Consider the following 26,972-nt stretch of genomic DNA (forward strand, 5'->3'; position numbering starts at 1 on the left):
GGAAGTCACTGCTCTGCAACATTTGAGAAGCGAAGCGATAGTATTAGGGGAGCAGGGAGTGATCCTGCAAATAGAGAGAAATGTGTTCCTGGAAAAATGGTATAGAGTACCAGGCACTGCACCACATGTTACCTTACTGGTAAATAAGGGATATCAATCTAAAGACTCAGGATCTATAACCAGGCATGTAGAAACAGACAGGGAATGGCATATCCTCACGACAGGGGTTTGGGAACCTGGGGATGGCAGCTATATTTAAATCCTAGTATGCTGCAACTCGACAGGGAATCTGAAGGAAGTCAAGGTAACACCCCAGGGGAGCATGCCACTGACCATGGAGGATGATGATCAATATGGTTATGAGTAATTGGATATATTACCAGCCACTTTGTGGTCACAGCATGATACAGATGTGGGGAGAGTGAAATCAGTTAGCCCAGTGGAAAGAAGGTTGAAACCAGGAGCTATTCTGCCCAGGAGACCGCGGTATCCTTTAAAACCAGAGGCAGTAGAGGGAATAGCAGCAACAATCCAAGGATTGCTGAAGGCAGGGCTACTTAAAGAAACTGGTAGTCCCCGCAACACTCCTTTGTTATCAGTCTTAAAGGTAGATGGGTCAAAATGGAGACTCATACATGATTTAAGAGCAGTAAATGAGGTAGTGGAGGATTGGCCAGCATTTGTTCCTAATCCGCACATACTGCTAACTAATGTGCCCCCACAGGCAGCTTGGTTTTCGGTGGTAAATTTATGTTCTGCATTTTGTAGCATTCCCCTAGAGCACTGCTTTTACATACAAAGGTCAGCAATACACTTACACAAGAATGCCCCAGGGGTTGAAGCACTCACCTCATGTATTCAGCCAGGTGTTAAAGTCAGAACTGGAGGGTCTGTCTTTAGAAAGTATGCTGATACAGTATGTTGATGATTTGCTTGTCTGTTCAGATAGTCAGAAACAGTGTGAGTGAGTTACCCTTTTTCTGCTTGTGGAACGATGGACGGGGTGGGGGGTAGATTAGATTAGATTAGATTACTTACAGTGTGGAAACAGACCCTTCGGCCCAACAAGTCCACACACCAAACTGCTGAAGCGCACCCACCCAGACCAATTCCCCTACATTTACCCCTTCACCTAACACTACGGGCAATTTAGCATGGCCAATCCACCCTAACCTGTACATCTTTAGACTGTGGGAGGAAACCAGGGCACCCAGAGGAAACCCACGCAGACACGGGGAGAATGTGCAAACTCCACACAGTCAGTCGCCTGAGGTGAGAATTTAACCTGGGTTTCTGGCACTGTGAGGTCTCTAGGAATATGCTGCAGTTTTGCAAACAGCAGGTTAAATATTTGGGTAGGCTGGTTACTAAGGGCACAAAGGTAATTGCACCAAGTCAGATTGAAGCAATTGTTAAAATTCCAAGGCCAGAGACTGTAGGCAAATGCTGACATTCTTGGGCATGACAGGATTTAGTGCAGTTTGGATTGAGGAATATGCTGAGATTACGGCACCCTCAAGGAAGATGAAGAAGGATGTCGGACATTCATGTTTAAGGGATGCTTTGTAGTGGAATGAAGAGGCTATGACAGCTTTCAATACCCTTAAATGAGCCTTGCTGTCAGTCTCAGCATTGGCCTTGCCCAATTACGATAAATCTTTTCACCTTTGTATGTCAAACAGGCAGACAGGCTACGCAGCTGCAGTACTAATGCAGGAGGCAAGTGTAGGGAGAACAATGCAGCCAATTGCTTACTATAGCACGTGACTAGATGAAGTAGCTCAGGGCTATCCACTGTGCTATCGGGAATTGACAGCTGTCTCTTTTGCATATGAAAAAGCATCCTCAGTAACAATGGGTTACCTAGTCATCCTATATACTCATCATAAAGTGGCAGAGTTATTGGAAAAAGGGAAATTTGTCCTGATGCCAGCTAGAATACTAGTATATCGGATGCTGCTGACATTTCCTGACATAACCATACAGAGGTGCACTACAAGTAACATAACGGACTACGTCCCACTTGAGTACGAGGGAGAGCTCTGTGATTGTATAAGGGAAGTGACTGTATTTGCCAAACTGAGGGCTGATTTACAGTCTGAGCCACTGCCTGACGCAAATAAGGAGGTTCTATTTGTGGATGGTTCTTGATATAGAGATTATGATGAGAATCATGCAGGGTACTCAGTTGTAAGGCAGGGCCAGTCCCAGTATAGGACAATCAAACTGGAAACTTGCCCACAGCCGTGTTCAGCTCAGTTGGCTGAGCTTAAGGCATTGACGGTGGCCTATGAAATGATGGAGGGTAAAGAAGCTGACATTTATACTGATTCAGCTTATGCACATGGGGTGTGCCACCTGCTTGGGGCAGTGTGGGAAGGAAAGAGGTTTTAAGAAGAGTAATGGGGATCCCATACAACACTGCCAGCAGATTGTAGAGTTGATAACTGCAATGAAGAAGCCAAAGGCACTAGCTATTATTAAGTGCCAAGCACACAGAAAAGGCAGTGATATGGTGATAAGGGGCAATCAGGCAGCAGATGAAGTGGCGAAGATAGCTTTAGGTTGTTCTTCATCTGTTATTGCCTCAGGTGCAGGTAGATCCAGAACCACTGGTAGAGGACTTCATTGATATACAGGGGAGGGCTACCTTGGCTGAGCAAACACGATGGAAGCAGAGGGGTGCTAGGCAGCATCAAAAATGTTTATGAACCACAGAGGAAGGTCTATAGGTAGCACCCATCCCATTGTTGACAATTCTTACTTCAGAGGCGCATGGACTGGATCACTGTGCACGAGGGGAAGTGCCAAAGAAAATAAAGCGAGATGGTTTCTGGTCAGCATACCTGCAGGCTTCAGTGGACTATTTATTGTCACAGTGTGAGGTGCGCACAGTACAATATTAGGAAGGGGATAACGACCCCTATAGGACACATAGCAGTGCCTGAATGGCCATTTAAGCATTTAGCAATCGACTACGTGGACATGACAAAAAAGACGTGAGGGAAAAGGTATATGTTAGTGGTGATTGATAGGTTTAGCCGATGGGTAGAAGTTGTCCCTTCCAAAGATGCAGGAGCTGGGAACAGTGGTGAAATTTCTGACAAATGAAGTTATCCTAAGGTTTGGTATACCATCGGCAATCAGTTCAGACAATGGGTCTGCCTTCATTCAGAAGGTAGTTAAGTTGGTGCTGCAGTCTTTGAGAATCAACCAGAGGCTTGGATCCGTGTATCATCCCCAGTCACAGGGTATGGTGAAAAGAATTAATGGGACATTGAAAGCCAAATTAAACAAGATCTGCACAAGCACCAACCTTAATTGGGTTGATGTGCTGCCACTGGTATTAATGAGTTATCCATGCAGGCTAATCACATGGCCAATCTAACATCGCATGAGATGTTCACAGGTAGACCTATGCCAGTGCCCAGGTGGAGAGGCCCATACGAAGGGCCGAGCTTGGAGCAGTTAAGCTCAGAACTTAAGCAATATATGCAGCTATGATACACGAGACTATTCACCTGCAGGAAACATAAACGGAACCGACACCTGTCAACGAGGAAGGACATATTAAACCCGGGGATTGGGTGTGCTTGCGGGTTTATCAAAGACGCTGGAATGAGCTGAGGAGAGAGGGACCTTTCGTAGTGACTAAGGCATCACCTACCTCCAACCAAGTGGAAGGACGACATGTATGGTACCACCTTAATCATTGTACTAAAGCTCTCCCACCGGCACAAACTAACTCTAACACGGAGGTAAGTGGAGCTGAGGTGGAGGAACTTGTACCCCTCAGTCAGGTTCCGAACAAGGTACAGGTGAAGTTCTTGGAGATACTGATCATTTCAGAAATGGTAGTGATGGAGATGTGGAGCATAGTTCTCCTGGCAGTGGGGAGGGGGAAGACATGGGGGATGCCCCTGATAACCCCCCTCTCTGATGCCAGGCCTGCATACTCAGACTTGGAGACCATTAGTTTGGCAGACCTGGACTGGTAACGCCAGGGTCACTCAGGCTGGGAGGCAAAGACGTATTAGAAGTACAGACCTTGCTGCCCTAACAGGGGTATGTGCCCATGACAATCACTGGTATCAATGGGCAAACTATACGGCCATAATGATGGCTAAACAGGACTGTTTCTTGTGTACTAAGGCAACCCCCTCATACTATGTTGTCCCTATGTTATAACTCGACCACCTGTACTCAATGGCGTTTGCAGCATTCTAGCTAACCTCTTAACACGGATGATTCATCAACTTACAGGCAATCCCATTGCCCATTTTGGTGACTCTTACTTCAGGCCTCTACGTTCTGTCACCAGTCGGCTATTTTAAGGATCTTTACAGGAATACAATTGTACTGGAGGTGGACACCACATTTGGGGCTGTTTTAAATTCTCAATGCGTCCCACTAGCAGATACTTGGTGGCTGTGTGGTAAGAAAGGAGAGCTGTGCCCGACACTGCCCACTGACTGGAGTGGCAGCTGTGCCCGTGTAATGCTCCTACACGAAGTAGTCATATCGCCACACACGCAGCTTGATGCTTTGCACTGAACTAAGTGACGGTATGTCCATGATCCAACTATTTGGATTGATAGCATAGGGCAGCCAAAATGTATCCGTAATGAGTTTAAGGCCTGCAATGAGATTGTTGCGGGATGGGAAGCTCTCCTCCCAGTGACAGGGGTTAGCAAGAATGCTGAATGGATTAATTACATTTATTACAACCAGCAGAGATTTATCAATTATACTGACGATGCCCTCGTGGTCTTGGGAGAACAATTGGATGCTACTACCAAAATGACATAGCAAAACAGACAGGCCTTAGATTGGATACTGGCAGTAAAAGGTGGGGTTTGTGTAATGTTTGGGGAACATTACTGTACCTTTATACCTAACAACACTAGCCCTGGGGGATCTTTTATGAAAGCAATGGAAAATCTAAAGAATCTAAGACGGGAGCTAAAAGACAATGTGGGGTTTGGTCATCAGGCTTTTAATTGGTTAAATAATATACTAGGGTCTTGGGGAGCATGATTTGTCAAGATTAGTCTTATTATAGGTGGGTTTTACTTGTTGTTGCCTTCATCTTTTGTTGTGCTGTACCTTCTATTAAGTCTTTTTTAATTCGCGTCACACCAAAGCAACTTGTGGTTATTTCAGCGAACCCAGGAAGTGCTTACTCCTCTGCCGGAACCCCACCACTCTACTATTGTGACCTGACGGTGCAAGGAATATGTCCACTTGGGACGTCGATGATACTTCTCAAGAACGCATGGGTCCTAGATTGTGAGGGATCTTGGGGTTTTTTTTCCTGTTCTGGTTATTGGAGGACAGGTTTATGGCCCAAGAGACCTCAGGAATGGAGGAAGAACACTTTAGGTTAGGTCTCAGACTCCAAAAAATATTTAGTCCATGTTGGGACCTACATTGTTTGTGTTGGGCACAAGAGGGGTTGAGCTTATTGTCTTCTTTTTCTAGGTGAGATCAGTAGGTCTCAAAGGGGGGAATATGGAAAAAAAAAGAGCATGAAAGCATAGGAAGGGTTAAAGCATGAAGACCACTGGCAATCTGTAGTCTGTGGAAGGCAAAATGGGATAAGAATAGTGGAATGCTCTTACACCAATTAACAGAGGAAGGTTGAGGCTGAAAGGTCACTTTGGCGAAATGACTTAGCAGTTAGTAGAGCTAGTTTCCCTGTTAAGTGTCATTACGACAAGATTAGGACCATAAATATTTGAGACATGGCATTAAATATCTAATTAATAGTTAGTAGAGTTAGTTTGAGACAGGAGACTATTGTAATAGATGGAATAGTTAAATATCTAATCATGACAGGTTAGTCTGGAATGGAAGATCACTAGCAGAGGTGATAATAAATATCTAATCATGACATTAGGAAAATATTAAGTAGGGTTTGGAATGAAAGACCATTGTTGCAAGAGTTAGCACTAAATATCTAACCGTGACATTAGAATAACATTAAGTAGAATGTACAACTAAAAAGATAATGGGAACTAACATCACTGGTTTATTGTGTAACTACAGTGAGGTACTTTGATTAATATAGTTGAACATGCTGATAAGCTAACAGAAGCATGGTAAAAAAAGATATTAAAAACCACGGACCCTGAGGCTCGTAGGCATTTGAGAATCTGCTTTCTCAGTGTCATGGTTTTTTGTTTGCAAATAGAAGACTTACTTCTTGAGGAACTCTCTGCGTCTCCTGGTGATTCTCTACATTTTCTCCACGACAAAATAAATACACATTTCTCCCCCTGCTCCACCCCTACTTCCCCAAAGGATTGTTCGCCTGTGGAATTCTCTGACCCTGGCAGCACTGATTTTTGAAGGACATTCAGGGAGTTAATATGACTGAGTTCAGACAGAAAAGTACAATTGAGACCACAATGAGGTCAGTTATGATTTTAATAAATGGTACAAAAGGCTTGATGGTCCAAATGGCTCACTCCCGCTCCTTAATCCAATGTTCTTCATGTGGTTCAGTATCATATTTTCTTTTAAATTGCCCCTGTGAAATACCTTGGGAGATTTTACATGAAAGGAACTATAAAAATAAATTGTTTTTAATATACGGTCACTTTTCAGTTTTAGCCCTTATGTAACAGGACATAGCAGTCAATTAACACTCCACTCTCTAAATTCTAACAATAATATTTGAGGCTCCAAGCCACGCCCTAGAGAGACACTTCATCACAGAATCCCTAGTGTGGAAGCAGGCAATTTGGCCCATTGAGTCCATACCACCCTTCTGAAGAGCATTCCACCCAGACCCACGAACTACTCTATCCCTGTATTTCTCACTGCTAACCCACCAAACCTACCCCTCTCTGGACACTATGGGCAATTTAGCATGGCCAAGCCACCCAACCTGCACATCTTTGAATTGTACAAAAACAGGACTCACGCAGACAAAGGGAGAATATCATGACCGTTCAATACACTGGGGAAGGAATTATATTTTTGAAAACAAGAAACAAACAAAAATGCTGAAAATACTCAGGAGTTCACAAAGCACCAGTGCAGAATGAGAGAGTCAATGTTTCAGATTGATGTTGGAATTGATAACTGATTTTCTCTTTACAGGTGCTGCCAACCTGCTAAGTGTTACCTGCATTTTGATTTATTTGAGTTAGCATCAGCAATATTCTGATTAGGAAACAATCGGAAATTATTTCATGCTTCAGAGATTCCAGTTTGTATGAGATCCGGAATACTGAAACTTATCCACACAATTTACAGCTGGTTATTGTTCAATTAGATTTAGTGCAATGAACGGATTCGACTTGCTCTTGTGCTTGATTTTTATGCTCTTAAACTGATTGGATCCTTAAAATGCAATATCCCATCTGAAAACTAATAAAAGGTAATTGAAGCTCAACTTTAGTCCAAACCCCTCTAGCCCTCTCACAAAGAGTACTGTTCAAAAAGTACACCTTAAGAAACTCCTGTTAAAAAGCAAACTATAAATTTTATTGATTGAAGTCTACAAAATGTGACACTGGTTGATGCAATCCTGCAATGTTCTCTTCAAATTACTCAGCAGTTTGCCAATTCACTTGGTCAGATGTATGGGGACTGTTTGATCACAAGATCATAGCCAGTCTCCCTGTAAGATTCTATCAGGGGGTACTATTTCACACTCCAAAAACATTGAACAATAACTGAAATAGTATAAAACTAATAAGTAATGACATTACGAAACATGATTTCATATTTTGTAGAGATTTAGTTGAAGAATTGAGTCCAGGATTTCAGTGGTGCAGTATTTCACAGCTCTGATTTGCATTCTTTTAACGTAACTTGCTTCATAGGACAGTTACAAGATGTGGATTACTGGCAAGATCATATTTATTAATTTGATGCAGCTTTAGCTGAAAATGTAAGGGGGCAGTGGGTCTGAAAAATAAGTGGCCAGAATGCAAAATAGAATAGTTTTAGATCAGCTTGCAATCCAATGAAGAGCAGATCTCAAATCTCTTTTGTGCAATCACAATATCACCAATTCATTTTTTTATATAGTTTAAATATTTTCAAATGTTCAGTTTGTGAACTTGAAAGTGGCTATTTTTCAATTTATTTTAATTAATTTGGACCTTTCCATAATGTTGATCACAGTCAGCACAACTTCCTTTGTCCAGTGTAGAACTTAAACACAGTACCACAGTCTCCTGGCTGATAACCACATGAAAGTATCAAAAAGCCTCACTGGGACAAAAAAATACTGCCTAGGAAACACTCAAATAGACATGGCAGCACCCAACATGGCTGTCACTGCCCATTAAAGACAGAAGAATGCCATTCCCATTTATATGCTTCCTCTCCTCATGCACAGAGCTCATTTATGGTTACTGGACCCAATATTCTCATCCTTAATTACTTTCCTTTAAACATCCTATTCTCAACATTACCTGTCCTCCCAACACTTGAAAGTGGTCACTTTTCTCCTCCAAGGTGTACATTAATATATACACCAGACTGATGTGCAATTAAAACACTGTTTCAAAATCCTGGAGCTCCATCCCTAACAGCAGGTGGTTCAAGAAGGCAGTTCACCACCATCATCTTCGAGGGCAACTCAGATGGACATCAACAGGTTGGCCAGTGATGCCCACAACTTGTGAATGAATAAACAAATTGGAAATCCTTTCTCCCTCTCATTCTGACAAAAGGACGTGCAATCTTCTATACGTAATTCATACTCTGAATGGACAAACCCTCATGCTAGCACCTAGGGTCGCGAAACTATGCTGATGTAAATTTGCCAGAGGAGATACTTCAACAGAAAGCCAAATCTCTCCCTCCTCCATCAAGTACTCTGGGGCTGGTTGAGAAGACTGAATTCAGTTGTGAAACATGGATCATTCCCTTCAGGGCATACTAATATAATTTAATCCCAATGTAGTACTCCGCACCCTTCCATTTTTTGTGGTGGAAAATTCCTCCATGGTCTGCATTGCTGGGGAACTTTGAAGCCAGAAACTGTGCTTCAACCTCTTGTCCCTCTAACCCTGCCAATGACCCAACCCCACACCTCCACCTCCCCCATCTGCTACAATCAGAGGATCAAACAAATCTCAAACCATGCCCTGTTCCTGTGTAGGATCTATCCCAGTTTACAGTCAAGGATAGCTCAATCTTTTAAGCTTTTACCTTTATGTACACTAGATTGATGAGCAGGATTGTAAAGAAATTCAGAAACTGTGTAGAATTCCTCAAAATAGCTTTAAACCTAGTGTCAATCACTTAGTTCTCAACACTGCTTCAAATGATAAAGCAGTGTAGAATCCTGTAGAACCAATCCTAATATCAAAGAACTTAAATATATCACTCCCTTTAGTTTAATGTTAGGGGTTGGAGTGTGGATATGACTCATCTCTTCAGCTAAGTGGTCCGATTTATCTTGTGGTTCCCTAAAGAGTTTGCTCAGTTCAGGAACTATCTTGACCTTCTTGGAATGGTGTGCTTAACTTATTAAAACAATTACTCAGGAGTAACTCTTGTGTCTTCCAGATGGAAGGAAAATCAAAGACTTTTCACGTCCAATATCAGATCCACCAAGCTAATACCAGACAATGCTGCAAATTTTCCCACCCATTATATGGCTCATGAATTTCAAACACGGGCCTGTAATTTGGGTTGTCCGATGGCATTAGGGCAATTGAAGATACATCATAGTGAACAACAGCAAATTCCTACCACGTACTTACAGCCTAAATAAGTAACACTACCAAGAGACAAAGTCAAATCTTTTCAGATGACCGTTGGTCTTATTCCATTTCCGGTTTCCCCAGTGTTTGGTGTTGTCGTCTGGCCTTGGTGGGGGAATGCTTCCTCTTGGTGTTCACCAAGAGCAGTGCTCTTGGAAATTTTGGTTACAGCAACTCATGAGCATTGCCAAGACCAGGTGTTGAAGAAAACAAACAGTACTATTGCTTGGAACAGTCAAAGGTAACAGCTCAAGCATAGAATGATGGGTATTTATTAACAAAAAAAAATCACATTCAGTGTTCTCTGGTCCAGTAAAAAGGGTTCTTCTTTTGGGAATCAAAAAGTATTAAGAAATGAGTGTGAATCTCAAAATATTTTCATGGGTCAGTGGCCTCAATAGGTCCAGTAGAAGGTGAAAATATGTACTTTCCTTTGTTCAGGCTGAAGTCAGGTTATCACCATTTCCAACAGGCCCAGGTCTTCCAATATTCATATAAAATTTTTTGCACTCCCAGGTTAATTTCTCTCCTGAACAAAGACAGTTTCCTGAGGGCACAGCCCAGCTTCCTGCAGTGTAGTTTCATAGTCCAAGTGGGAAAGCTTTCTACGTGGGAAGTTGGTAACCAGCTCAAATCGCTCATTTGGATATCCCTTCGACTGGATATGTTTTACCAGTGCCTGGGAGAAAAAACAAGAAAAGATATTGATTACAGTGGTTAAAGGTGACAACTTCACTCAGGAGCTATGCAACTGTCCCCACAATACAGTCTGACAATTAACTTCTAAATCTCATAAATGAAATAAAATAGGAGGTGTGATTAGTAAGGTTGCAAATGACACCTGAATCAGAGATATGGTGGATACTGAAGAAGGTTACCTCGAAGTACCATCTTGATCAGATGGGCCAATGATTCGAAAAGTGGCAGATGGAGTTTAACTGAGATAAATGTGAGGTTCAACATTTTGGTCGGGAAAATAAGGGCAGGATTTATATACATTCTGGGGAGTGTTGCTGAACAAAGAGACCTTGGAGTGCAGGGTCATAGTTCTTTGAAAGTGGAATTACAGGCAGACAGGATAATGAAGGCAGCATTTGGTATGCTTGCCTTTATTAGTCAGTGCATTGAGTATAGGAGTTGGGAGCTGAAAATGTGTTGCTGGAAAAGTACAGCAAGTTAGGCAGCATCTAAGGAGCAGGAGAATTGACATTTCGGGCATGAGCCCTTCTTCAGGAAAGGCTCATGCCCAAAACGTCGATTCTCCTGTTCCTTGGATGCTGCCTGACCTGCTGCGCTTTTCCAGTAACACATTTTCAGCTCTGACCTCCAGCATCTGCAGTCCTCACTTTCTCCGAGGAGTTGGGAGGTCATGTTGTGGCTGTACAGGACCTTGGTTAGGCCACTTTTAGAATACTACGTTCAATTCTTGTCTCCCTCCTATAGGAGAGATGTGACTCTTGAAAAGGTTCAGAAAAGACTTACAAGGATGTTGCCATAATTGGAAGGTTTGAGCAATAGGGAGATGCTGAATAGGCCAGTGCTATTTTCCCTGGTGTGTCGGAGGTTGAGGGGAAGCCTTATTGAAATTTATAAAATCATGAAGAACAAGGATAGCATGAATAATCAAGGTCTTTTCCCAGGGTAGGGGAGTTCTAAACTAGATGGCATAGATTTAGGGCGAGAGGGGAAAGATTTAAAAGGGACCTAAGAGGCAACCCTTTCACGCAGTGGTTGCTGCATGTATGGAATAAGCTGCCAGAGGAAATGGTGGAGGCTGGTACAATTCCAACATTTAAAAGACATCCAGATGGGCATATGAATAGGAAGGGTTTAAGAGGGAAATGGGCCAAATGCTGGCAAGCGGCTCTTGATTTAATTTAGGATACCTGGTCGGCATGGATGAGTTGGACCGACATCTGTATCAGGTAAAAATTCTCCAGAGGCAGAGCTAAGTTCGTTAATAATTGCCTAGTTGCACTTCAAAAGCACATCTAATGGACATTTTGTCCAGCCACCATTCTAGCTTGCTGAGAATCTTGGGGCAATGCTGCAGTGACTCCCCTGGTTTCAATGCTGAATGATTTACATGCAAATGTAACTGAGGAAACTTTCAATTTTGAGATCCAGTGTAATTTCTAATAAGCAGGAAGAACCAAGTAGAAGATGTTGTAGCTTTTCTCCAAAAGGTGCTCCAATACATTCATGATAAGGTGGACTTATGATTAAGCCATCACACTTCCTCCAAATTATCTGAGAATACAGCTCTCCAGCTGCCCACAGTCAAGCTCTATGGCTGCAGTAGATCAGAATTGATCAAATCATTATGATGTTGTTGGTCCAGCTATTGAGTATTGAATGCCATTCTTTTGACTTAGCCAAAAGCTTAGGAAATAGGTTAAGTAATTACTAACCAGTAGTTTTGCTTGAGCTGGGAGTGCAATCTGTTCCCTTTGTCCATTTGGATATCGCAGCATCAGACTTGCCTTTGGTCCTGTTTTAAGATAATAACATGTGAGACGACATTATATTCTTTGCCATGTCGGTCAGTACAGTTGGTGTAAGATTTACCAGCCACCTCCTTCCAGGAGTGTTAAGAGTACTTGTGAACAGGGATAGTGGGAAACCTAAAAGTCAAAAGATAACTCTTTAATCCACTCCTCCCAAATCTGGATCGTCTTGTAGCCCAATGCAAATGTCAAGAGAAAGGAAAATGCAGAGAGATCTGCTGCTAAAAAGGCAAGCTAATTTAAAACTATTTCTATTGATAGTACACAACAAGGATCATTTCTGAAGCTAGCAGTAGTATCGTTAATGCAGTTTATTTGGGGCATTCATTTAGTGGTATCAAATATCTTTTGAAATTGTTTCATCCACATAGTAGTAAGGAACCAACACTGGAGATTTTGCTGGGCATGCTATCTGTAAAATAGGGATGATTCACTGTAACCCACACAGACGTCCAGGTTAGCATTTTGGAAGAATCCTATAACTATCTTAAGTACACAAATGAGGTCCATCTTTCCTCAGTTGTAATATATGTTTCTCAAAAGCAAAGCAGAGAGATAATGTCACTGTACAAGTAACCTAGAGATGCAAACTAATATTCCGGGGATATGGTTTCAAATCCCACCATGGCAGAGGGAAAAGTCTGAATTCAATAAAGATCTGAAATTAGAAACTAGCCTAATGGTAATTATAACCATTGACATTTACTGCAAAAAAAATCTGGTTAACTAATGCCTTTCAAGGAAGGAAATCTGCCATCCTCACTTGGTCTGGTCTGCATGTAACTCCAAACCCACAGTGATGTAAAGTCTACTCTTAACTGCCCATTGGCTAATTAGATACGGGAGATAAATGCTGGGCTAGCCAGTGATGTCCACATCCTATGAATATTTAAATATTCTTTGTGTATTTGCATATGTGAATCATGTAAGAGATGCCTTTTCCTGGGAGACCTCTTTTCATGATGCACAGCTATCATGATGGGCTGAACAGCTCCTTTTACGCTCTAACATTTTATTATTCTATAATCGACCCTAAAAATTAAAGCGGGAACAGCATTGCAGAGCATTTATTTGTCATGATTTTACTTCTGTTAACTGATGACCACAAATATATTTTTCTCCTCTTTTTGATTTCAACAAACACACTGGATTGATTATGTAATGTACCTACAATCAACGATGTTACTCAAATTACTCAGAACAAACAAAAATCGGATATTCAGCCTAATCTGTTCATGGATGCATTCATGTCACACTCAAGGCTCTATCTTTCCTCATGTAACTTGATCTGCATACCCCTCTATTCTCCTTCATATGCCTATCACTTTAGTCATTCACACCCTTGGGCCTATCACACATAGAAGTTTGTATTGAATTCTCGATTTGCTTTCTTGCTATCTTACATCAACAACCTTTAACTTTGCTTTTTCTCCCCACATGTAGAAATACCCTCTGTGGCTTTGATGTCCCTTAAGGATTGATGTCCATCAAGGATAAGTGTGGTACAGTTGCTTTTTAATACTTGTATATTTAATATCTTGATGTAGCACTGGAGGCACAATCAGAAATTTGCAGACGATCTGAAAATCTGAATGTTTTAGGATTGTAAATTATGCTCTGTAGATTCAGAGCAAATAAATGTGTTGGACATTGGCTCATGAATGGGAAATGATGTACAACTTAGATAAGTGTTGCACCATGCATGTGGAGAGCTTCAATATGTACACAGCCTTTAGGAAAAATCATTGAAGAAAGTGGAGAAATATATCTGAGCATTCTAGTGGGTACATCTTTAAAAGATAAATGAACAATGCTGTGAAATATTACCTAGATGTACAGATTAGATAAAATGTTGGGTGGATTTGGTGTTTTCAAGTGATGCTGATATTGGAAAGGTATAGGTATCTTGGTTACCTGGATAAGTTAAAAATGTTGGGAATTCTACACTTTAAAATGGTGCAGAATTCAGGGGTGGTTTGATCAGGAATGATGGATTTTGTTTGAGATGACAACTTATTCCAATTAAAATATTACAAAGACCTTGGTTAAATATAAAGTAGTGGTTCTTTACCCAGAAAACACTTCCAGAACTGCCACTTTATACAATGGACATTAGTTCACTGAATTCCTTCACACAGGAGTTGTAAATCTTTATGGCAGAGGTAAATATAATCTCTTATAAAATGTAGGCACTTCAGGGAATTCAAAGCAGTGTTATCTACTAGACTGAGGTTGAGTCAGATTTTACCCCAAATTGGTTTATGTTATTTTCTATGTTCACTGCCCCAGAGATCATCTGATGTTCGGAAGGATAGTGACTGCATATAGTGATACACAAGGTATTGCAATTGTGGGGGTCTGGCAGGATGGGTAAAAAAGTCTTACCTGTCATTACTCATGCGTTTATTTTCTCATTCTCTCCAGTACCTCAATACCCTTTACATGAATTGACCATCAGTATTATATGCAATATTCCAAGCGTGGTCTAACCAAGATTCAACATAAAGTCAGCAATTATTCAGACCATTTAACAGATATGATTTGTATATATAACCTTATGTGAATCACAAATATTAAATCAATTCTGATAGCTGCTAGACCACAAGTGATGGTGTGGTTGTGAATGATTTTAAGTTTCTGGTGAGACATTAAAACCTGGGACTTGTCTGCCTTTTCAGATGTGTAAGGATCCCCAACACTGTTCGAAGAGAAGCAGGAGGGGTCTTCCAATGACAAAATTTTAGAAGTTAAAATAGATTTATGGATTAGTAACTCATTGGTAGTTGTGGTATCCTGTTGCATACAAATTAGCTGTTATTTGTTATAAAGCAATAGCTACAGTATACTTGAACACCAATTCGTTGGTTAATTGCTTTGGGGTTTTTCCTAAGGATGTGCAAGGTGTGATAAACAAGCTCTTTATGTAATAATTTTGCATTTCAAAGCAGACAGTGTTGTGGATGGAAGACTCTAGACTTATCACCTGGCTGTAATCAGGTCTGGTACCACATAGTTGAAAGCGACGCCAGCTTATGAGTGGTGCAACTAGAAATAGATGATTATGAGTGGGCCACCAAAAAGCATTCAGGGTTGCTTAATCTTTCGTTATTACAAAAGTGCATTTCAAAATTTCCAAACATTCAATTTATTTAACCTCGAGTATTTATAGTATTTGTCTAACCAAAGTACTTTGAGGAAGGAAGCAAATGTTCTATAGCCAAATTTGCAGGCAATACAAAATAAGCAGAAAAGCAAGTTGAGATATACAGTTTGCAGACAGATATTGATAAGTGGCAAATAGAGCATAGTCTGGGAAAATGCAAAGTTGTCCAATTTAGAAGGGAGAACAAAAGAACAGAATCTTATTTAAGTGGAGAAAAACTGTAGAAAGCAGAAACACAAAGGTATTGGTGTCATATAAAACTCACAAAAGCTGACACACAGGTGCAGCAGGTAATCAGGAAGGCTAATGGAATATTGGCCCTTATTTCAAGGGGGTTGGAGTATAAGTGCAGAGAAGTCTTATGCAACTATAAAGGTGATGGTGAGACCACATCTGGAGTACTGACAGCAGTTTTGGTCCCCTTGTTTAAGGAAAGATATTGGAGGCAGTTCAGCCAACGTTCACTAGGATCATCGTTAATATGGAGGGATTGTCTTATGTCAAAGGCTAAACAGGTTGGGGCTCAACTTACCGTGGAATTTAGAAGAATGAGAGATGACCTTGTTGAAACATAGAGGATTCTTAAGGGACTTAATGGGATAAGTGCTGAGAGGTTGTTTCCCCTCATAAGAGAGTCTAGGATCACAGGACATAATCTCAGAATAATGGGGTGCTAATTTAAGACAGTAATAAGGAGGAACCTCTCACAGGATTGTGCATGTTTGGAATTTAACACAGACAGCAGTGGGGGCAGAATCCTTGTGTATATTTAGCTTAGATTGGATTACTTACAGTGTGGAAACAGGTCCACACCGATCCGCCGAAGCGCAACCCACCCATACCCCTACATTTACCCCTTACCTAACACTACGGGCAATTTAGCATGGCCAATTCACCTGGCCCGCACATCTTTGGACTGTGGGAGGAAACCGGAGCACCTGGAGGAAACCCACGCAGACACAGGGAGAACGTGCAAACTCCACACAGTCAGTCGCCTGAGTCGGGAATTGAACCCGGGTCTCAGGCACCGTGAGGCAGCAGTGCTAACCACTGTGCCACCGTGCCGCCCACTAAAGTTGACACGAGGAATGTTGGATCAGCCATGATCCTACTGAATGGACAGCAGGCTTGAGGGACCGAATAACTATTCCTGTTACTATTTCTTATGGTTTTATAAAGGAGGTGATAAGAAAGCTAAGAAATGGAAAATAGAACCTTTCAACAATCTAGACAGTTGAGCTGATCAACACCATTTTGAAGAACACAGAGGAAAAATCTACTGTCCTTATTTTGATTCATACTCAATGCAGACGATTTCCCCATGCTTAAAACAAGCCCATTTTTATAAAAAAGCTCACCAACCAATTCACCAAGCCGTAATATATGGATTACTGTATTAAGTAATTTGGAGTGACGTGTAAACAGATTAACAGACGTAATATTGACGAGATCACAGATCTCAAGACTAAGATCACAAATAAAAATGTGGGGAAAAGAAAAATGAAGCCACTTTTTTCTAGGCTGCAATAATGGTAATTCTATTGTTTTTCAAAATAAAAATCAAGAATTCCTGCACAGTGCTATGTGGTTTGGACGAGGCATTGCTTAATAAGATATCATTTTTCAATAAAGCTTCTCTAAAGTTTTTACATATTTGCCAAACTACAAAGAGCATGTCATGTCACAAAGAGCATGTCATGATGGCTACAGAATGATAAAACTTCAAACGTTCAGGGCAGATCTTTCTAAAGCCTGGTTCAAACAATCTACCTATCTCAGGCATAACTCGGTAAACAAGGCCCCCTAACTGAGAGAGAACTGAAACATCGGCCACTTCAAACGGCTGCCTCATTTGGAATAAAGTTTACAGAGTAAATAGGAAAATATTGAAGTATAAGTTTAGAAATGTATATCTCATCACCTGGAATGGTGAATTTTATATCCTGCTGGCTGACCCAAACAAAACACATTTCTCAGATGCAACTGAAGGACACTGTGGAAAAAAGCCGCACTCTTTTCAAAAATATGAGCCACTGATGCTGAAGCCTGTCTCGATAATATTTAGCCAGACTCAGTCCAACAAGACGCTCATGTTAAAATGGTCAGAATAACTGGTCTAACTGCAAGTTTTTTTCCATATTATACAAAAAGCACATTCTTATGGTATTAAATCCAATAGACCTCCAATCATCTCACTTTTGTGTACCACAAACTGCAAGGGAATCTGTGACACTAGGAGCAAATACAATGAAACTCGATGCTTGGCTCATGTTTCAGCTAATCTTACTATGGCAGGTGTAATTGCAAGGGCGTCAAATGCCTTTTTTCAGACACCTCTATTTTGAAACTCTGACGTGGAGACTACACCAAAAAAAATCTGACTGGAATGCCACCACTCCGACAATTTTTATTTGATGTTGTCAGACTGTGAATGTAGACACCAATAACGTAATGCCACCCAATTCGCTGTTTTACAGGTATTGAGAATTTGTTCAAATATTCTTTTCATTTCCAGATTAAAATCAATTCACTGAATAATGCACACTGATTTTAGATGACATCAGCTCACTCTCGAAAAGATCAGTGTCTCAAGCTGCCCGACTCCACCCATTTCAGCACCATTTGCAGAAAGACAAAAAGTAATGGCTCTTACAATGTTGATCATAACTAACAAAGGCAGAGGCTGCCCCTGTTGTTTCTGCTCCACCCTTATTCAACTGAATGTTAATGTTTCCCTTTTTGGCGATTATTTTGTCCAGCTTTGGATTGTGCACTAGGATGATCTGGCAAGCAGAGTGGCCAACTGCAGTCAATCACAAAGCAGCAAGTTCATTCTGCTCATCCACAGAAACATTTGGCCTCCTATTCAACATCTGCATAATCATTTGCTTCTTTCATCACCCAGGAGATTTTGTTTGTAAAGAAGATTTTTTGACAGCAAGTCCGCACTTGACATCTAAGGTTAAGACCACAAGTAAACATTTGAGGAAAATTAAGAGATTGAAACAAAGATTTTATCAAATTTATAACATCATAATATGTTTTTCCAAAAAAAAAATCAACAATTCATTCACACTGGTTTGATTTTGGCCAGGCATCAATAAATTCTAAGAAAAGTTACAGCCTGTACGTCCAAATAGCACTGAAATTGTCCTCTGGATTAAACGTTTCTACACCAAATGGCAGCACATACATTGATATGGTCTCCCATTGCTTAACTTACAAGTAGTATTAGAATTTTTCCTGATATTTTCTGACATTGATGCCTTCTGTCCATAAAGCCAAAATTCCTGTTGTCTTTTATATAAAACTACTGTGCAACTGTTCATTTAAAAGTCTATCACAAATTCCACAAATCACTCAAAAGATGTTTTTGTCTAAATCTTTTCCCTTCACCAATTGTCTAAAATAAAGGTTTAAACAAAAATGTCAAAGCACTGCAGGTTTCACAATACCAATACCAAGGTTCACAAACCTTGCACCAATTTATCTTTTCTGATGTATTGTATACGTAATATCTTCATTACTACATACAATTCAGTGTCAGTCCGTCCTGAGCTTCAATTGAACACTTTTACTTCAACAACTTTGACAAGTTTTCAATCACATGCATTGAACATTTGCAGTTTGCAGAATTTTCTCAAATACAACTTGATTGAACAGGATTTCAGAAACAGAGTTTGTTCATTCATTGAGAGAATTTGAGACTTTCTTTGCTCTAAGACTTTAAAGTCTTAATTTTTAAAACTTTGACTTCAGTTTAGCGTTGACTTTATATAAATATTGCTGGAGAGATGGAGTGCAAAAGCACAGCTACAAGTATACGGGACACCAGTGAGACTACAGCCAAATTACTGCATAGCTTAGACCTCCTTATTTACTTGCATTGGAGGTGGTTCAAAGAAGATTCACTGGGTTGATTGCTGGAATGAAAGGTTTGTCTTATGGGGAAAGATTTATACTCATAGGACTTTGGAAGAATAAGAGGTGATCTTATTGAAACATTAAAAATTCTGAAAGGGACTAAAATATTTGATTGTTGAGAGGACATGTCACCTCTTGTGAATGCCAGAGTTTCAAAATAAGGAATCTCCCACTTAAAATAGAGAAGGCTCCGGTGGTCAATAACTTTTGTAATTCTTTTCCCCCCAGAGGGCAACAAAGACTGTGTCAATGAATATATTCAAAGCTGAGTTAAACATATATTTTGTAACAGGTAGGAACGTGGAGTGAAAACCATGCTCAGTTCAGCTGTGATCTTAATGAATGGCAGAGCAGACTCAAGGTGCCTAAAGGACCATCTCTGCTCTTGTTTCTTATTACAAGCTCCACAAAGATAACAGCCTAACGAAGGGATGAACAGTAGCAGCTATTATTGTGAATTTGTTGATGACATGCATAAAAGACAGAATTTATTTTAGTCCAAGTTTTTTAAAATTCGTTCACAGGATGCGAGCATCATATTGGAAAACGTACATCCAGTTTAAAAATTCTTGGGAGACCTGTTTAAAAATTTTTACTAAAACTCCATAAACAATTAACTTGGGGAGATGGTCGTATAATGATTATGTCACTGGATTTATAATCCAAAACCCCAGACTAAATGTTCAGGGTATATAGGTTCATATTGCACCTTAGCAAGTGACAAAACCTGAATTTGAATAAAAATCTGGAATTAAAAGCTAGCCTGATGATAACATTGCAACCAGTGTCCATTGTCATTTTAAAACCTATGTGGTCCACTAATGCCTTCCAAGAAAACAAAGCTACTTTCCTGACCTGGTCTGGCCTACAGGCGATTCCAGATACACAGCAATATGGTTGACTCTTAAGTGCCCTCTGGGCAATTAGGAATAGACAATAAATGGTAGTCTAGCCAATGACACCACATCCCGTGAACAAATTAATCAAAGATTAAGGTTCTTTTTGTTTGCTTATGGAAATTTTTGAATACACATGAACAAAATCTCTGGCAGCTAACCCTAGCTTCAGGGGGCCCATTGCAGAAAATACCGGACGAAGAATGTTAAATTTTGAAAATACAAAAGAAAAAATGTGTTTTATTTTAACAATTACATCATTTACCAATGCAGGAATTAGGCATTTAAGTTATTTCAATTCAATTCAGAAGGCACAGATATAATAAACTCGAATGCTTTATTTTAAAACATCGATTCCCATAGGAATCAATGCTTCACTCAAAGTTTCTTCATTTAAAGTATTCAGGAACAGGTTGACTTATATATACAATCACACACACAAATATGTTATAGAAGAACGGTAAATGGTTCTTACCACTGGTATCAAAATACTCTGCTGTGTTTATCTCCTGCTGCTTTGTTGAGGTTTCTGCATCTCCCCCTGATTGAATTTTCTCAGACATGTCCTTGTAGGAAAATTCCAAACCAGTGTTCTTCCCTGTTTCAGTCCTTTCAGTTAGTTCTATGCGTGATTGTTTACAGCTCACATCCTTGTGAGGCGACAATTTCTTTTTTGTATTACTTTCTTCTTCCCTTTCTTCATCCGACCCATTGATTGAGATGAACCCTTCACTGTCTGAGAATGCTTCTGCTTCTGACTCATCTGACTGATCTTCGTTCTCTGGACTAGAGGACTCGTAGTGTGTCTCTTGTAGAGATGCCTTGATCGCTGCTTCCAACTGGCTATCCTCACTGGCGTCAATTAAACTCTCCTAACAGATCAGGTGAAACAGATCAGCAATACATCAAGCAAATGTCGGCTAATCACCATATAGTGGATTAAATAATTTAAACCGTTGAAAAAGGTTACTCCCCCAGCCCTCATTCTGAAACACAGCCTCGGTGCTCCTGTTTCCATCAGCCCTTAAGCTACAGTGCTTATGAATAGGAGTACTGGCCTTTCAAACTTGTTCCACCATTCAATATGAATGTGACTAATCTGGTTTGCTTCTCAACACCAGTGTCCTGTTTGGCCCCCATGATCCTTGACTCCCTTGTCTAACAAAGACCTAACTCTTCCTTAAATAATCCAATGACTCTGTTTTCTTGGAAGAGAATTCCACAGACTGATGGCACTCAGGGAAAGAACTATTTTAAAACAGAAACCCTTTACTCTTAAAACGGTGACTCTCAATTCTAGACTCCCCAACAAAAAGAAATATCCTCATGGTATCATGCTATCGAGTTTATTCAGGACCTTGTGTGTTTCAATAAGATCACCTCATATTCTTCTAAATTCTATTAGATAAAGATCCAACCTTTCTTCATTAGATAACCCAGAAATGAGTCAAGTGAACTATTTTTTAAAACTGCTTCTAATGTGGTCATATCCCTTCTACAAATAAGACAACCAGAACTGTACATAATTCTCCAGATATATCTCACTGTTGTGGTCAAACTATCCTATTCTTCAATTCCAATCCCCTCGCAGTATACCACATTCCATTTGCCTTCCCAATCACTTGCTATACCTGTATACTAAAATGTTATGGTTCATGTATCAGGACACCCAGATCTCACTGTGCCTCCAAGTTTGCAATTTCTCCATGTAATTACTATACTCCTTTTTCATTCTTCCTGCCAAAGTGGACATATTCACATTTTCCCACTACATTTCCATATAACGTATCTAAATCCCTTTGCAGAGTCTCATCAACTTCATGACAATTTGCTTTCCAATCTACCTTGGTGTCATCAGCAAATTTAACTACCGTATATACAGTATCCACATCTACACATAATCCAGACACCACTTGTGTCTCCGTATACTTACTGAACGTAGACGTTTCTTTGGTGGGCTACAGGAAAGTCCATCTAACAGACCATGCTCTGTTAAAAAGCCCGTAACCTGTTCTAGGAAGGAATTCACATCCAAGTTGCGCCATTCAACTAGCTTTTGACCTGGAAAACAAATTGGAGTTGTTGGGGTAAATGGTGAGAAGAGAGATAAAAGGGAAAAAAATATTTAATACTGTGTGTTAGACTTGAATTCTCTGACAACATTAAATGATAGCTTCCAGTTCATTGTACTAAAATAGAAGTATTTTCAGCTTTCTGATTATAAATCCCAACAGTATTTTAACATATTTTCTTTAAGTTCTGCACTATGATCATTTATAATTTACTTACTCTTTATGTTCCTTTGACAGACAAAAACAATTCACTTTACCAGATTGATATCTGCTTGTTTTGGGAACTTGGATTGCTCAAGGTACTTTATTGTTTCTTAATAAATATTAGTCAGCATTCATGGAACTAACAACTGCCACTCTTGCATGGGCTATAGCTTTAGAAAACCAAGAACAGGTAACAAAAGAATGCTGCTCTATGACACAGACAGTTTCTTGACGTGAATTTTGTCTTTTATGTCTCAAAAAAACGTTCCTGCCCCTCCAACATCAGAATGCTCTTTGTCCCTATCAGCAGCTTTTAGTTTAGTCAATACGTTCTTGTCCATTGAACTTTTTCACCCTTGACCCCCACCTCTCTTTCATAACTTTCCACTATGTACCTTCAGTATCCCATATCAGCCTCTGCTCTTTTTCCCCCAATATCTAGTACCCATTGCATCCTCAGTTTTTAAAAAGTATTCACTCTAGCAACAAGAGGCACTAAATAAATTGGATGGCATGGAAGCTACTAACCAACAGTTTGCTTCACGATCAGTCTGGATTCAACTTAGCTCCATACCTCATTACAGCCCTGATCCAGTCATGAACAAAAGGGCTGAAGTAACTCTCCTCAACAAGAGACTCTCCTCAACATAAAAACAGCGATCAACTAAGTGTGACGTCAAGAAATCCAAGTAAAACTAGAACTTGGGGAAACTTTCTACTGGCTAGACCAAACATCTTAACCCTAGTACAGTGAAACATAAGATCTTCAGGGTAAGTATTTTCTAATCAATTTATTTAGAGATGTTATTATACATCTCTGGAGTAGGTGAGGTGTCACTCTGGGCAACTTGGCTCAGAATTAGGGTAACTACTACTGCACAAGAGTCTCACATTCTTCACTGTTTATTTGCTTTATTCCATTTTAGATATCTTCTAGTCAATCTGTTCAGAGGTGTTAGGACTCACTTCTGGAGCAGGTGGGACTGGAGCCCAGGTCACCCAGCTCAGGGGTAGCAATACCACTGCACCACAATAACACCTATATGTCTTTCAGAGTAATGTCCTCAACTTAATGACTGTCAGCTGTTTCAATGATCTTCTTTCCCTCCATTAAAAAGTCGAAATGGGAATGTTGGTTAATAATTGTTGAGTCTTATTTATAAGGCCAGAGATAAGGAAATAGCCCTTACAAAATGCAGCAAGATCTGAACAATATGCATTCTTAGGCTAAATAGAAAGTAATACTAGTACCTTAAATGCTAGGCAATAACCATCTCCAACGAGAAAATGTAACCAACAGCATTTTTATTACTAAATCCCAACATCAAGACCCTGGAGTTCACCATTGACCAGCAATCATCATATATTGCACGTCAGAGGCTGGTAATCTGAGATAGGTAATTACCAATGCCATTCCACCATCTATCAGGCACAATTCAGTTGCCTGAATGAGTGCTGCTCCAACAATATTCAGAAAGCTCAATACTAAGTAGGGTAAAGCAGCTCACTTTATTATAATTCAATCTTAAACAATCACTTCTCCCTTTGTTTCTATAAGAGGTACTGAAAAAACTTACCAAGTGCTTCTTTAATAGCACCATCCAATTCTCTATCATTCTCTAACGACATTGTGTGTGAATCAAGGCCAAAGGTGGGTGCATGGAATGCTCTGCCCCAGAAGGCTGTGGAGGCCAAGTCTCTGGATACTTTCAAGAAAGTGTTGGATAGAGCTCTTAAGGATAGTGGAATCAAGGGTTATCGGGATAAGGCAGGAACAGGATACTGATTGAAGATGATCAGCCATGATCATAATGAATGGTGGTGCTGGCTCATAGGGCAGAATGGCCTATTTCTGCACCTATTGTCTAACAGACTGTAGCAATTCAAGACGGTTCATCACCACCTCTTTAAGGCAATGAAGGTCAAATGCTGACCGAGCCAATGAAGTCCACGTCCCATTAAGTAATAAAAAGTAGTTATTGTATGTTTCGTGATCTAGAGCCGTATACTTGCAATTATTTCACTAGCTTTGATTTATCATACACATGTTCTTGCAGCACAGAAAGAGGTCATTCAGCCAACAAGTCTTTACCCACTCTTTAAAAGTTATCTAATCAAACCCACTCTTTACTTTCCCAAATGTTAAGTTCTGCTCCCCGCCAAATATTTAACCAACATCCTTGTCAAAGTTTTTTAACCAATGTCTTGTACAGACGCAACATGACCTCCTAACTCCTGTACTCAATACTCTGACCAATAAAAGAAAGCAAACCAAACTTGCCACAAGCCTAAATATTGTCCAGGCATTGTTGCATGGGTACTGAAGGAATCTGTAACCACAAGTCATGAATGGTATTTGACAATGGGCAGCATGGTGGTTCAGTGGTTAGCACTGCTGCCTCACAGCACCAGGGACCCAGATTCGATTTCAGCCTCATGCAACTGTCTGTGTTGAGTTTGCACATTCTCCTTGTGTCTGCATAGGTTTCTTCCCACAGTCCAAAGATGTGCAGTTTAGGTGGATTGGCCATGCTAAAATGCCCAGTAATGTCCAGGCATATGCAGACCAGGTGGATTAGCCATGGGAAATACAGGGTTACAGGGATTAGGGACAGTACTCTTTGGAGGGTCGGTGTGTACTTGATGGGCTGAAATGACCTGTTTCCACACTGCAGGGATTTTATGATTCTATGATCGTCAGTGAACATACCTACTTCTGACCTTATGATGGAAGGAAGGTCACTGATGAAACAGATGAAGATGGTTGGATCTAGGACGCTACCTTAAGGAACACCTGCAGCAATGTCCTGAGGTTGACCTCCAACAAGTAGAAAACCCCTCCTTTATGGTAGGTTTTGTAACAACGAGTAATGAGTTTACTGATTCCCATTAACTTCAGTTTTGCTATAGCTTCTTAAAGCCATAGGGAATTAAATGTTGCTTTGATGTTAATGGCAGTCACTCTCACCTCACCTATGGAGTTCACCTCTTCAGTACATGCTTGAACTAAGGCTGTAGTGAGGTCAGGTGTCATGTTCTGTGGTGAAACCCAATTTGAGCATCAGTGAGCAGATTATTGTTGTGCAAATAATACTTGACAGCACTGTCAACAATACTCTCCATCACTTTGCTGTTAAGTGTGCAGACAATGTGGTAGTGCTTGGCCAGAATGGATTTGTCCTGCTTTGTGTACAGGACATACCTGTGTAAATTTCGATATTGTCCAGTAGTTGCCAATGTTGTGGTGCAGCTAGTTCTGGAGCACATCAGTATTACTGCCAGAATGTTGTCATGTTCCATAGTCTTTACAGTATCCAGTGCCTTCATCCATTTCCTGATACCACATAGATGAATAAATTGGCTTAAGACTGTTACCAGCTATTAATTACAGAATTTATCAACTAAAGCTAAATTCCACCAGCTGCCACGGTGGGAACTGAATCCTTTTCAGAGCATTATCTTAGGATGCTGAATTACTAGTCTAGTGACCAACTATCAACACTAATAGCTAGTAACTTTCTGGATTGCCTATTTTAATTCTATACAGCAATGTTGAGGCACACAAGTGGAATTGAGCAAATAATATTCCTAATTCGAGAAAGGATCAGACTCAAATGTACTACTGTCAAGCTATGTTTCCTCTCTCGTTTCATCTATATGAACCTCTGAGGTCCATGCACAGCTCCTGAAACCAGAAGTCAACACTGGGAATGGCATGAACATGCCAAATGCATGTGCAGATCCTCACAGCAGTTCTGCAGCCGCACAGTTTAGGGGGAACATTACTGAGAAGTTGTGCTAAGATTCAAAGAACCCACGTTAAAATAAAGAAACTGTTAGCCTATTTTAATGACATCATCAGAAAATGCGATAGGATCAATTTTATGTTTAACAGGGGCTCTTTTGTTGATATACTCTTCCAAAGTTGCTGTATCATAAAGTTTCCATATTCCAAGCAATGTTAAAGTATTAAAAATAGCAAAAAAAACTAAAATATTTCTTCAAATGCCAATGTGATTTTACAGTCCAGGCAGACTGTATGCCATCACCTAAGCAATATAAAAACACCATTATTTTGTTTTAGAGGCAGTTGAACTCCTATTTCAAAGGATACCTACCAGTACGGGGATCTAGAATAGACACATAAGGGAAGTCTGAGAGTTGGTAGAATTGAACATATCGCTGTCCTTCTTCACTGTCGTGATACACCTAGAAAAAAGATAATCAGTTACACAGAGATTGTTCTCTTGAAATAAATGTGAAAGCACTTATGAAAAAAAGAAGTGAGTCTATCAGACTGAAGAGAATGGTAAGCATCTTGTATTAATCTACTCATTCAGCTGAAATCAAACAAGGAAAGCTCTGCCAAGTAGTCATTTCCATTTCATTTCCAAATGATATACTAGCAGCATCCCACAAATCAACAAAAATCACTTGCAGCAATTACGATAAACCAAACTGGAAGACGCTCAGAT

General features: G+C 40.2%; 1 protein-coding gene across 1 annotated transcript in view; it reads right to left on the reverse strand.

The window, feature by feature from the left end:
* Nucleotides 1-7,472: 7,472 nt before the first annotated feature.
* The window catches only part of ubxn7 (UBX domain protein 7), a 115,769-nt gene continuing 96,269 nt past the window's right edge, over nt 7,473-26,972 (reverse strand). Inside the window, exons 7-11 of the mRNA XM_060834978.1 lie at nt 26,616-26,706; nt 22,155-22,282; nt 20,697-21,093; nt 12,143-12,222; nt 7,473-10,410 (exon numbers count right to left, since the gene is read on the reverse strand). Of these exons, the coding sequence (XP_060690961.1) occupies nt 10,249-10,410; nt 12,143-12,222; nt 20,697-21,093; nt 22,155-22,282; nt 26,616-26,706 (858 nt within the window). The 3' untranslated portion in view covers nt 7,473-10,248. The remainder of the gene's footprint in view (nt 10,411-12,142; nt 12,223-20,696; nt 21,094-22,154; nt 22,283-26,615; nt 26,707-26,972) is intronic.

Source organism: Hemiscyllium ocellatum, chromosome 13 (genome assembly GCF_020745735.1).
Source record: "Hemiscyllium ocellatum isolate sHemOce1 chromosome 13, sHemOce1.pat.X.cur, whole genome shotgun sequence".
In the NCBI taxonomy this organism is placed as follows: domain Eukaryota; kingdom Metazoa; phylum Chordata; class Chondrichthyes; order Orectolobiformes; family Hemiscylliidae; genus Hemiscyllium; species Hemiscyllium ocellatum.